The following is a 12117-nucleotide window of genomic DNA, read 5'->3' as shown; positions in this document are numbered from 1 at the left end:
CTTTATATCTTGGTGACCCACTGGAAGATGCCACTCACATTGAGGGGGAGTTCATCTGCTCTGGAAATGCCCTCAGAGATATGCCCAGATGTATATCTTCTAGGTGATTCTAATTCTAGCCAAGATGACAATTGTGGCTGATCACCATGACTACATGATTAACTATTTTTGTTGTGATGGTGTTTGTCTGCGTCCCCTCGGCAGACTGGAAGCTCCTCAAGGACAGAGCCTTGTTCTGTTTGTTCTATATTGTTCAGTCATACTGTTCTGTCACCAAATTCTAGAACCGTGTTGGGCACGAGCAGCTGTTGAATTAAGCTTGAATCTCTATTCACTGCACTAATATAACCGCCTTATATGGGGTTGGTGCTCAAAACATGTTTGTTGCATTAAACTGAGACCTAAAACCTGTAGGAAAACTTAAGGGTGTATCAGTTATATGAGTGGTTTAGAGCATGGTTTTGAGTCAAATGGCAAGGACTTAACATCTTTCAGCTAAGCTACCTAGCTGTGTTAACATTGCTGACCTTCCGGCTTTTATTGGTAGAATGAAGGTAACTTTCGTCCTGCCGTGATAGGGCCTTTTGTTTGCACTTCTGAGTTTTTATGATCCAGTCATTGCCAGCTAAAGGTAAAACAAGGACAGCAACAAAAAGTTAGGCCAGGTGACACCTGTAATACCACCAATCAGGTAGCTGAGTCAGGATGATGTCTTTTTAGATCATTCTAAAAAAAAAAAAAAGATCCTGTCTTATCATCATCCTTTTCCCATCTTCCCACAGGGTGAGCCAGGAGAATGCAAGGAGACCTCCTAAACAGGTATTTCTATATCCTTTTCTAAAGTAACCGGCTTTTCTCACTTCCGAGCTTTTCTTATCACTTCCTTCTACTCTGGACTCCCTTTCCTCTTAACATTTCAAACGTCCTTTCCCTAACATAACCGTGGAGTGGAGGCAGAAGTGTCGGAGGCAGGGATAAATAGTGTCCTACTACCGCCCGTTCTGGGGTTAAGTCTTTCACTGGTGATGTAAGAAGGTCGACTGTGAAATAGCCATTTCGGGGCCTAGAGGATGAGAGAACAATAGTCCCGGTCAGGATACTTAACAGACCTGGATGCTGTCCTCTTCTTTGGTCCCCTGCAGGAGGCAGCACTTCTTGCACCCAGCCCATATGCCCCTTCGGTCTGTTCTGTTGCTGTCTTTACTCCTGGTGGCCCTAGCTTAGAGCAAGCTTAGGGACCCATTGAGCATCTCACTGCAACTCCCTCTTGGAAGTGGGGCGGGGTGGAGTGGGCAGAAGAAAGCCTGAAATTGGTGGCCAGGGGACAGGGGATCGTGCTCCTCAGCTCTCCAGTGGCCCAAATCCCAGTCACCTAGACCAGGGTAGCTAATACCCCAGAGAATGGGGGAGCTGTGGCTGAGCCCGGGGGGCGTCTCTGCTTCTGTTCCTTTAAGGAGCCGCTGTTTAGCATTCCTGCTGCTGCCGCTGCCGCTGCCTGACTCTGTGCGCTGATTGGCTGGAATCAATTGAGAAGGGAGCCAGGGAGAGATGCTCTTGACTCCACTCAGATCCATCCTGGGGACCTGAGCAGAAGAGGCTCTCACCGCACCTAGCCTTTGCCTAGGCTCCCACTTCTTCTTTGCCACTGGGCCTTGGCCCAGGAGCCACAACGGGCGACACGGAGCCGCCAGTGCTGGAGGGGGAGCCGTGGGTGCGGGGCAGCGTGGGGGCAGAGGCCCCGGGACGCCCGCCCGGCCCCAGGCCCCGCTCCGCCCGGGCGCCCCCACGGGTGCCCCCACCTTCCTGGTCTGAGCAGTGCGAGTGTGCTCGGGAGCCCGGTGGTGGCAGCGGTGTGGAAACTGGCGTGAGCTGGGGGGTCCGAGCCGCGGGGGGCAGTGCCATGCACAAGCATCAGCACTGCTGTAAGTGCCCCGAGTGCTATGAGGTGAACCGCCTGGCCGCCCTGCGGCGTCTTGAGCCTCCTGGCTATGGGGACTGGCAGGTGCCGGACCCCTATGGGCCAAGTGGGGGCAATGGGGCCAGCTCCAGTTATGGAGGCTACAGCTCGCAGACCCTGCCTTCACAGGCAGGGGCTACCCCCACCCCTCGCACCAAGGCCAAGCTCATCCCCACGGGCAGAGATGTGGCGCCAGTGCCCCCTAAACCAGTCCCCGGCAAGAGCACCCCTAAACTCAACGGCAGTGGCCCCGGCTGGTGGCCTGAGTGCACCTGTACCAACCGAGATTGGTATGAGCAGGTAAGGACCAGCGGATGGGCGGGGGGCGGGGGGGGCGGGGGAGGCTGGTGGGACAACCCAAAAGGACTAGGGATTGGGGTCTAGGAAGTCTGGGGAACAGTAGGGGTTGCTGGGGCTCCAAGTCTGTGGACCCTGAGCCTTAACACTGCAGCCGATCAAAGAGATACTGTTGCAAATATGTACTTCCATGTGTGTCTGTTTAGGGGGGTCTCCATTTGAAGGGGATTGGGAGGAGCTGTTTGTATCAGGGGGTGATGGTATGGCGGAGGGGCACATTTTCTAGTGTGGGGGATTTGGGTTTGTCTCAGTGCGGCGAGGGGGGGAGGTTGGCAGTGTCTCTGTGTCTGGCAGGGGGCGGGAGGTTCTGCGGGGGTTGTATGTGGTGTGTGTCTCCACAGGAGGGGAGGAGGGGGCATGGTTCTCTGCGTGGGGGGGGGACATATGTGTTTGTATGTATGTTGGGGTGTGTGTGGAGGAAAGCAATGGAGCTTGTGTGAGTGTATGTAGCGGCACCCATGTGCGGGGCTGACTGAGCTTCATCTCTCAATACCATGAGTCCCTCTCCGTCCCAGTCCCTTTGTGTGTGAACGTGCACATGGATGTGTGAGGATGTCTCTCTGAATGTGGAGGTGTCTCTGTAGATGAGGCTGCAGGAGTAGCTGTGTTTGCTTGTGTGTGTCTCCATGTATATATGTGTAAGCATGTGGTTTCAAGAGTGCACACGTGTGTGTGCCCGCGCACGCATGTGTGTGTGTGTGTGTGTGTGTGTGTGTGTGTGTGTGTGTGTGATGTGTGTGTGTTGTCCCTGGTGAGAAGCGCTTGACAGGAAAAAGAGGGGAGGGGGAGGAGGTGACACGTCCCAAGCAAGGCTGAGAGGCTGCTGAGAAGGACAGACTCTTTTGTCCAAGCTGCTCTGAAGTGTGTGTGCTGTGGGGGGTGAGGGGTGGGGGGTGGGGGGGGTGTTAAACAAGCCTCCTTGCTCCAAAGCAGGCATATTGCCTGGAAGCAGGCAGAGGGCAGCTGCCCTAGTGTAAGGTCTGCCCTGAGTGGGGCATGGCCCTTGTAGATACCCAGAGATGTGGGAGAACTTAGCTCCCCAGCTCTGATTTGGCACAGCTTGGGAGCCCCTGGGTGCTGGGCACAACTCGGCTTCCACTCCCAGCCTGAACTGGCAGCTTAGAAAATGGAAGGAGCATCTGTGGGAGAAGCAGCAAAATGGAGGCTGGGCCGGCAGAGCCGGGTCTCTGGCATGCATGGCGGAGGGCCTGTCTAGTTCTTCAGTTCTGCAGCCCCCAGGGTGGAGAGAGGAGCTGGAGGCTTTGCAGTCGATGGCAGGTGCCGACTGCCCCAAGTTGGTGACCATTCTGACCATCTCTGAGGATAGGATGGTGTTTTCACCTAGGAGCAAAAGAGAGGGCTTCTTGGAGACAGGAATCCTGTGGGCTGTCTGTCTGTCTGTCTACACCTCTTTCGGTGTCCCTAGTCTTGGTTCCTTGCCCTCTCCAGGGAGTCCTCTCTCTTTTGCCCCTCCCTTACACACACACGCTCATGCTTGGCCTGCCCAGTGGGAAATAGGTGCCAATTCCAGGGCTGGGCCCGTTGGGTACCGTTTCTTTACCCAGGCTGATCTTTGGATGGCTCCTGATCCTAGGGGCAATGTCTCTGGGTGGGGGTGGGACCAGGGCTAGAGGTGGACTGCTGGGAATGGAGACCTCCAGGTACCACCCAAACTGGGCTCGAGGCATGGCTTGTCACGTGTGGGCACACATGGTGTGCCAGGGGCATGAAAGAGCTGAATAGGTTTTCTTTTGCTCTGTCTCTATTGCATTGTACTTCAGTCAGCTGGCTTGGATTGGGGGGGGGGGTGTCTCGGAAGAGCCAGAGATTTTTCCTCCTGGGACCAGGGTGAGGCTGCAGCTGGAATCCTACCATTGACTCCTTGAGACTACAGGACATGAGGGAGGGAAGAAGAGAGGCATGGCTAGTCAGCACTCTTGAAGCCAGTACTGCAAAGGATGAGGGTGGGAAGGGGGAAGCAGAGCAGGATACGTGCAAGGGCCCTCAGCTGTTCTCTTCTGGGGCCCAAACTTAAGCAAGGTACAACAGAGCCACAGAAATTAGGATCAGTGCTGGGACACATGGGGAGAGACAATGGGACTCCTTCAGTCTTGAAAATGATTGTGTGAATGTGGAAACAGGTGTACTTGTCTGGGCAGAATCCGATTTCCACTTGAAAAATGGCCACAAGTATGTCCTGTCAGGAAGGCCACATCTATGTGTTGCTGAAAACGACCTGTGTTTTTGGACCATTCTCTTACCTGTCTACCCATGGCTACTGTGTGTTAAAGATCACAAATTCTGCTTCTAATGTCTGGGTCATCAGGTTCTCCTTCACGGGGATTTTTGTCTACTCCAGTCCTGTCCTACCCCTGGTTTGTCCTCAGACTCCTGGCCAATCCCCACCCTGACCCTTCCTTCTGGGACACACAAGAGGTTCAAGTCCAAAGTCCCTTGGAAAGAATGGGTTAGGATTTTTACCCCTGTCCATTTGAAAACTTGGATTTCTGGAACCTTTGAAGGAGGTGTAACAATAGGGCTTCCAAGGTACTCTGATGAGAGTAACATGGAGAACGGATGAGTCGCCAAAATACCACTGGCCTTGAAGCTTCCTATAACCCAAAGAGAACCAGGACATGTTCTACACCCTAACTCCCAGTGTTCCCTTAGGTACACCTTACAACCTCTCTGGGCCTTAGTGTCCCCAACTGTTATGTGAAAGTGATTGGGTAAGATGATGTCTGTTGTCTTCCCATATCTGACATTGTGGGAGTCTATGATCCCAAAGTCAGGGGGAGCTGTGCTTCAGAAATGGAAAGGTTCCCTGGCCAGGCTTCTGGGCACTTCCTATTGATGTTGGGTGTGGTATGGTTTGCCCACCATGCTCCATCTCTGCCATCCCCCTTAGGCCAGCCCTGCACCCCTCCTAGTGAACCCCGAGGCCCTGGAGCCCAGCCTGTCGGTGAGTGCACCACTGATTGGCTCAGTCTCAGACAATTGATCTGGGCTAAACAAACAGCTGGGTTTGGACTGAAACGGTTGGACGCAAGGGGAGGGGTATGCTCGCTTGGGGTCAGCCTGTCCCCAGCCGTGGTCTAGAGAAGCCCTGTGCCGTGCTTGAAATCTTTGTGGGAGCGGGGGAAAGAAGCAAACTGACTAGAGAGCAGATGGCTGAGAGGGCAGGAAGCACTGAAGGAAGTGCTGCTGTCTTCCCTTAGGTGAACGGCAGTGATGGCATGTTCAAGTATGAGGAGATAGTACTGGAACGGGTAAGTTTTCCAGTGGGGGGGGGTGGAAAGTGGGAAGGAAGGGTTGCATCCAGGAGAGAGGAGGGCCCTGAGTAGCATTTCAAGACTCACAGGGGAGCCTTATTGAGAGCACAGGGAAACAGGGCCCTCAGAGGCCATAGCATTGCATCTATCAATCAACGCACAATTATTCACTGATCTGGCTGACTGAGGCCTGGAGACATGGGGTGGGGGTTGGTTTGCTGAGGCCTCCCCACCAAAAATGGTCACCATAGGCTGAGAAACTGCTAGGTTTCTGACGATTGTGCCCCATCCTACCATGGGACCTGGAGGGCCCACTCTGGGAAATCGAGGGGCATGGCGTGCCAAGAACCCTTCTTTGTGCTCTCAGAATGAAATGACCATGCCCTTCCACCCCCTTCTCAGGGCAACTCTGGCTTGGGCTTCAGTATCGCAGGTGGCATCGACAACCCTCATGTCCCTGATGACCCTGGCATCTTTATTACCAAGATCATTCCTGGTGGAGCAGCTGCCATGGATGGGAGGCTGGGGTGAGATGGCCTGGAAGCAGGGCTGTGGGTGGAAGGGACAGGGTGGAGAGAGAGGACAAGGGCCAGCCTGCCAGGATGACCCTTCCATTAGATCGGAGGGGAGGGAAAGGAGGAAGGGAGAGAAGAGGAGAGGGAGGGCACAGGAGGCATGGCAGAGGGACAGTGGCAGAGTGGCATGCCTCTTGGGCTTTCCCCACAGGGTTAATGACTGTGTGCTACGGGTGAATGAGGTGGACGTGTCGGAAGTGGTTCACAGCCGGGCCGTGGAGGCACTGAAGGAGGCGGGCCCTGTGGTGCGGTTGGTGGTACGGCGGCGACAGCCCCCACCTGAGACTGTCATGGAGGTCAACCTGCTCAAAGGGCCGAAAGGTGGGGCCCTCCTGGTTCCTACACTCTAGCCACCCCCCCCAGGTCCTAGGTCATGGCTGCCCCATGGGGGAACTGAAGGGAGGGAGTGGCCTTTCTTCTAGCATGAGTCCTCCAGTCCCAGCTCATAGCCTTCTTTCTTGACCTCAGGTTTCACCCCTTATCGACCTTGGGTTGGTAGGCTGGTGTTTGGGGTTCCTGGTGGGAAGGGAGCTTTTGGAGGGGACAGTGGGGTAGCTGGGAGGGAATTGGCTTCGCAATGAATGAACCACACTGACCTCTCCTTGTGGCCCTCTCCCACTTCCTGCTGGCTGCCATCTAGGCCTGGGCTTCAGCATTGCTGGAGGCATTGGCAACCAGCATATCCCAGGAGACAACAGCATCTACATCACCAAGATCATTGAGGGAGGAGCTGCTCAGAAGGATGGACGCCTACAGATTGGGGACCGGCTGCTTGCGGTGAGACAGCCTTCATGGGGACGCCCAGATGATAGGGTGGGGAGGAGCAGCTCTGGTGCCCTCTCAGTAGAGAACGAGGCATTTTGGAGAATTTCAAGAATATCACCTGAGTTGTGTTTACCTAGATAACAAGACCCGAGTTCTTTCCATGGTGGGGCCAGCCACCTTTATACCCCTCTAACCGTACCCTACTTGGACCTGTTAGTATACTGAAAGAGCATTCCTTTGAGCTGTCTGGAGAGGTTTTCCCTTCTAAGACCCAGCCCAGGGTGTCTCCTCTTCTAGGTGAACAACACCAATCTGCAGGATGTGAGACACGAGGAAGCTGTGGCCTCACTGAAGAACACATCAGATATGGTCTATCTGAAGGTGGCCAAGCCTGGCAGCCTCCATCTCAACGACATGTATGCTCCCCCTGACTACGCCAGCAGTACGTACCCAATGGTCTTTTGCCCTAGTTTTAGTGGGGGGTAAGGTGTCTGTACCCTTTGTTCAGAGAGAACAAAACCAGATGAGAGTGTCACAACAGTCCAGGTCCCAGCCCTGTGCTTGGGAGTTGGGGTGCCCTTGGATAAGTTCTTTTTACACCTTTAGTTTCCTCTTTAGCCTAAAGGAGCTAATGGCATATATATATATATATATATATATACTGCCTTCCTCATTGGACTGGCGCAAGGATCAAATGAGATCATGGATGAGAAAGCCTTTGGAAAACTATTAGGCTACAGAGATGTGAGGGATTATTATTAGTCACACCTCTAGTCATGGCCTTTCTTTGTAGACTGCCTTCAGCTCAGCTCTTTCTAAGAGTCACAGGAGTAAGCCCAGGGTTTAGAAAAGGACCGAGGAGGAGGAGGAACCCCGGGGTGAGGGTGGGAAATGGATAAAGTGGAGAATAGTGGCCTAGGGAATCAGTATCCTTGGGCCTTTTTTGCACCTTTGGTAGGATGGGTGGAAAAATCCTTGGAGGGGGTTGGGGAAAATTCCATAGTAGGACACCTCTGGACCCTTTCTTTTCCCTCTTTTTCCAACCTCAGCTTTCACTGCCTTGGCTGACAACCACATAAGCCATAATTCCAGCCTGGGTTATCTCGGGGCAGTCGAGAGCAAGGTCAGCTACCCTGCTCCTCCTCAGGTGCCCCCGACACGCTACTCTCCCATTCCCAGGCACATGCTGGCTGAGGAAGACTTCACCAGGTAAGACCTAGAGTGGACTGAGGATACATTTTCTGGCCGGCGACAGGTCTCAAGGAGGCTAAGGCCCTCACCATTCCCAGCTGTAAGATCTGGGGCCCTAGCCCCTGAGGCCTTGGGACTCTAGAAGGGGGCAGAGGTGGCTGCAAGAACGAATTCTGCCGTCAGGGGGAGTGCCTAGCGAGTGTCCCAGATCCGAAAAAAGCAGATCCGGGGTGGGGTGAGGCCTTTAGGGGGTTGAGGAGGTGGGGGGCGCCGGGGGGGTTTCCTGGCCCGCGACAGTGGCAACCCTCTCTGCGGCAGCCATACATAGTCACTGAGGAGGGTCCTTCAGCCCACGGGGTTGGCGGGACTCGGCGAGGCGGCCCGGGTGGCCCGGGACCCGCCCCGTGGTGGCGGCGGCGGCGGCGGGCTGGGGCCGTTGAACTGGTCAGGCTGGCCGGGGTTGTAGGGGGACAGGTTTGCGGGGTGGGGCCTGGGCGGCTGCTGGGCCGGCTGCAGTGGAGACGGAAGGGTAGGCTGCCCCGGGGAGAAGAAGCGGAGGAGCCATGGAGAGGGCTCGCAAGTTCTCAGGCTCCAGCTTGGCCCTGGGTTTGGGCACGGCCTCGGCTTCAGCCTGGAGGAGGGCCTCGCAGAGGTGGGCCTGGCCGCTCCGCTCCCTGCGGCCCGGAGGGGATGCCAGGTAGGGAGCATCGCACCCCAGACTCGGAAGAGCAAGAAAAGGAAGAGGCTCGCTTCAAACCTGGGCCTCCTTCTCAGGAAAGATGTTCCGGAACGCATGAAGATGGCAGGATGGGACAATGTGCTGGGGAGTCGGGGCCACTTGTACAGACACACATGTGCAGATCACGCCGCTCACCTGGTGGCACTGTGACCATTTAGAGAATATGGCCAGTTTTAGTCAGTGGTTTGTGTTTTTGTTTTCTAAATATAGTGACTCCTCTCTTCAGTTTAGCCTGTAAGCATCATATAGGGACCTGGGATTTTTTTTTTTTCCCTTTCATCTCTTTCTTCCACATCACTGGTCAAGTGGTAGCTGTTTCATTGTTGGGAGAAGGTAGAAAAGGTCATAGTTGGAGAATGGAACTTCAAAAATTTGCAGCAGTAGTTGTAATGAAAGTATCTTTTGGATGGCGAGGGCCATCGACCCAGGGTGACTCCACTACCCTTAACAGGGTTCTCTTTCAGCCCAGGGCCTTTCACAGAGCTTACCAGAACAGAAGACTCAGGGAAAGATGAATGAGTGAGCTGTGAGATTTGGGCTCTAGAGTTCTGGATGAGCTTTTGTTGACCTGTGAGTGCTGAGGAATGCCCATTGGGAAATTGACTAGGAGCCTTTAGGAAGAGGAACTGAAACTTGGCACCTGACATAAAAGAGCAGCCAAGCAGGTTTCGAGAGACAAAGGGAGGAACAGAGCATGCTACATAGAAGTCCAAGTCTTTCCTTCCTAGGGCAAGTATGGGTTGTGTGACAGTCCTCACAGGCTTGACACTTCTTGTGATCCTTTGTCCTTGACCTTCCTCTTTGTCCTATCTTGACTCTTGTCCCTCCAGAGAGCCCCGCAAGATCATCCTGCACAAAGGCTCTACAGGCCTGGGCTTCAACATCGTAGGAGGAGAGGATGGAGAAGGCATTTTTGTTTCCTTCATCCTGGCAGGAGGCCCAGCCGACCTGAGTGGGGAGCTGCGAAGGGGAGACCGGATCTTATCGGTAAGACAAAAGGCAAGGTGGGGGGATGGGTGGTGTGCCAAGCTAAAAGGGAGGAGGGTGTTCTTGTGTCCGCCAAGAAATGGTACTTGAGATGAGGGTAGGGCTAAGAACTGAAGAAAATGCAAATTGTCTTTGTAAGTGCCTTTAATGAGGGAAAAGGGACCAGGACCAGATTTATGCTTGAGGAAGAAATGAATGTCCCTGGATCTTAACTTTGATTGGCATTTGACTTCCACAAAAATAATTATTATACCAGTGAGATTGTATACTTTAGTCCTATTTTTTGGGGGGGGGCAAGTATGGAATTTGGGGAAAACAAAGCCAAATAGGCTGAGAGATGGGCTGCACATCCCCTTTTCTAAGTGCTATGACTAACTCGTTCTTGCCTTCGGGGTGACTCACAACTCCTCTCTTTGGGCAGGTAAATGGAGTCAACCTGAGGAATGCTACTCATGAGCAGGCAGCGGCTGCTCTGAAACGGGCTGGCCAATCAGTCACCATTGTGGCCCAGTACAGACCTGAAGGTAAGAGAGTGAAGGTGGGAAGAGATGATAGTTCAAACCTTCCCTACCAAAGGTAACAAAGCCATGTGACCAGGTCTGCGGGATTCTAGTGCCGTCACCTCTTATTTCCTTTTCCGTCTAGACCATGTGGTTGGTCTGGGTGGTTTGGGAGCATCAAACAAGGGGTGCTTAGAGCCGGCTGATGAGGGGTGCAGTACTGCAGAAAGCCAGTAGCGGGCAGCAGCCTATGGGAAGAAGCACCAGAGATTTTAGGGCACCTGGAAAAGCCAAGGAAAAGTGGAGGGCTCAGAGGCGGTGATTGGAATTGTGTGCCCTGGAAAAGAGTAACTCCCGGTTAGAAGGACCTCAGAGAGTAAGAAATCCGACCCCCTAAGAGATCTTGGGTCAAATATTTGTGGATCCCATTTATTTCCCTTCATCAAGGGAAATGACTGCAAGACCCACCTAGGCTTGGGAAGGTGATGCTCAACTCTTGGGTTGGGAGGGGGTGCAGGAACAGGGTAACACCCAGATGGAGATCTTGGTATTCGCAGCTTGCAGGTCGTGGGCCGGGGCGAGTGGGCGGGGCCGCTTAGGCACACCAAGGTGTTTGATTGGCCGGGCCCGCGGAGGCCCAGGTGCGGAGGTGAACCGTAGGAAGGCGCGCCCCAGCCTGCGAGCCAGCTGGACACCCATTGGCGCGCCGAGCGCGGCCTCCAGCCGCACGCCCCGCCCCCTGACCCAGGCGGAGGGCGACGGGCGCCCCTCCTCCCCTTGCGCCTCTGGCGTCTCCTCCTCCATCCCCTCCCCCTGCCCTCCTCCCGCGCGCCCCGCTTTGTGTCCGTGGTCTCCCGCGCGGGACAGAGGGACCGGCCGGAGCCGGCGCTTTCTCGACACTAGACCTGAACTCCGACTGGGCGCCAGGTGAGGTGGGACGGACGGGGGCCAGGCCCCCTCGCAGTCCCCCCTAGCCTCTCCACTGTTCTGTTCTCAGCCTTTTTTTTTTCCAACGTTGCGCCCCATCTCTGCCCTCTCCCCCCGAAAGCCTGAGCTGCGCACCCCTTCCTCACCTCCGGGACTTCCTCGGCCTGCATCTGGGCCGCGAGGGGCACTCCGTCCACCGAACCCTGTCTGGCTTTCACCTCCGTGCCATCACCTCTTCTCACCCATCAACTGTACCCCCCTTGTGCCCCCAAAGCCTCAGTGCTGCCCACAGCCTCCTTCCTGCTGCGTCCCTAGCTGCCCTCGATTCCTCACAGGCATTTTCTAAATCATCCCTTTCCCTCATGCGTATTTCTCCCCCTAACCCTAAGAATGCCGGCAATTACTTTAGGGTTCTCGTGCCCCCTGTCTTCTCAAGGCTTTCATTCTGTACCAGACATCTTTCGTCCCTCCTCCCGCCGCCCCCCTCGTAAGCCTGGCCTTTGTCCCTCAGGGCTGCAGCAGCGCCTGGGTTCCTTGGCCACCCAGGCCCTGCAGGCCTGTAACCCATGTGGAGGAAGGGACCTGGTCATGGCAGGTGCTCCAGTTTTGCGAGAACGGGAGAAGCCGCTTCCCTGTGACAAAGCTGGGAAAACTCAAAAGCGACCACCTTTGTCCTTCCCGCCCCTCCCCCACGCTAGTTCAGTGCCTTCTGAGCCCCAAAGAGAGCGGGCCCTGTCACCCTTTCTGCCAGGCTTGCTAGGGGACAGGAGTGCAAGGAGGTAACTCAGAGGCGATCTTGTTGGTCTGGGATAATTGGGAAGAGAGATGCAAATGGACACTTCGACGC

General features: G+C 54.9%; 1 protein-coding gene across 5 annotated transcripts in view; it reads left to right on the top strand.

Annotated features, from left to right (window-relative positions):
- Positions 1-298: 298 nt before the first annotated feature.
- Dlg3 (discs large MAGUK scaffold protein 3) overlaps positions 299-12117 on the top strand; it is a 54288-nt gene continuing 42469 nt past the window's right edge. The window contains exons 1-12 of one of the 5 annotated variants that reach the window (XM_015999653.3): positions 299-362; positions 783-819; positions 1455-2257; positions 5223-5276; positions 5533-5583; positions 5989-6113; positions 6313-6482; positions 6802-6938; positions 7224-7368; positions 7976-8135; positions 9687-9843; positions 10265-10367. In XM_015999653.3, coding sequence (XP_015855139.1) covers positions 1901-2257; positions 5223-5276; positions 5533-5583; positions 5989-6113; positions 6313-6482; positions 6802-6938; positions 7224-7368; positions 7976-8135; positions 9687-9843; positions 10265-10367 — 1459 coding nt within the window. In that variant the 5' untranslated portion in view covers positions 299-362; positions 783-819; positions 1455-1900. Of the gene's footprint in view, positions 363-782; positions 820-1454; positions 2258-5222; positions 5277-5532; positions 5584-5988; positions 6114-6312; positions 6483-6801; positions 6939-7223; positions 7369-7975; positions 8136-8608; positions 8815-9686; positions 9844-10264; positions 10368-11115; positions 11271-12117 lie in introns of those variants that run through there. The other 4 variants (XM_015999654.3, XM_015999655.3, XM_006981149.2 and 1 more) reach the window with 4 other exon arrangements.

The sequence above is a fragment of the Peromyscus maniculatus genome, chromosome X (genome assembly GCF_049852395.1).
Source record: "Peromyscus maniculatus bairdii isolate BWxNUB_F1_BW_parent chromosome X, HU_Pman_BW_mat_3.1, whole genome shotgun sequence".
NCBI lineage: Eukaryota > Metazoa > Chordata > Mammalia > Rodentia > Cricetidae > Peromyscus > Peromyscus maniculatus.
The sequence above is the reverse complement of the archived record's forward strand: the minus strand, read 5'-3'. Positions and strand labels throughout refer to the sequence as shown.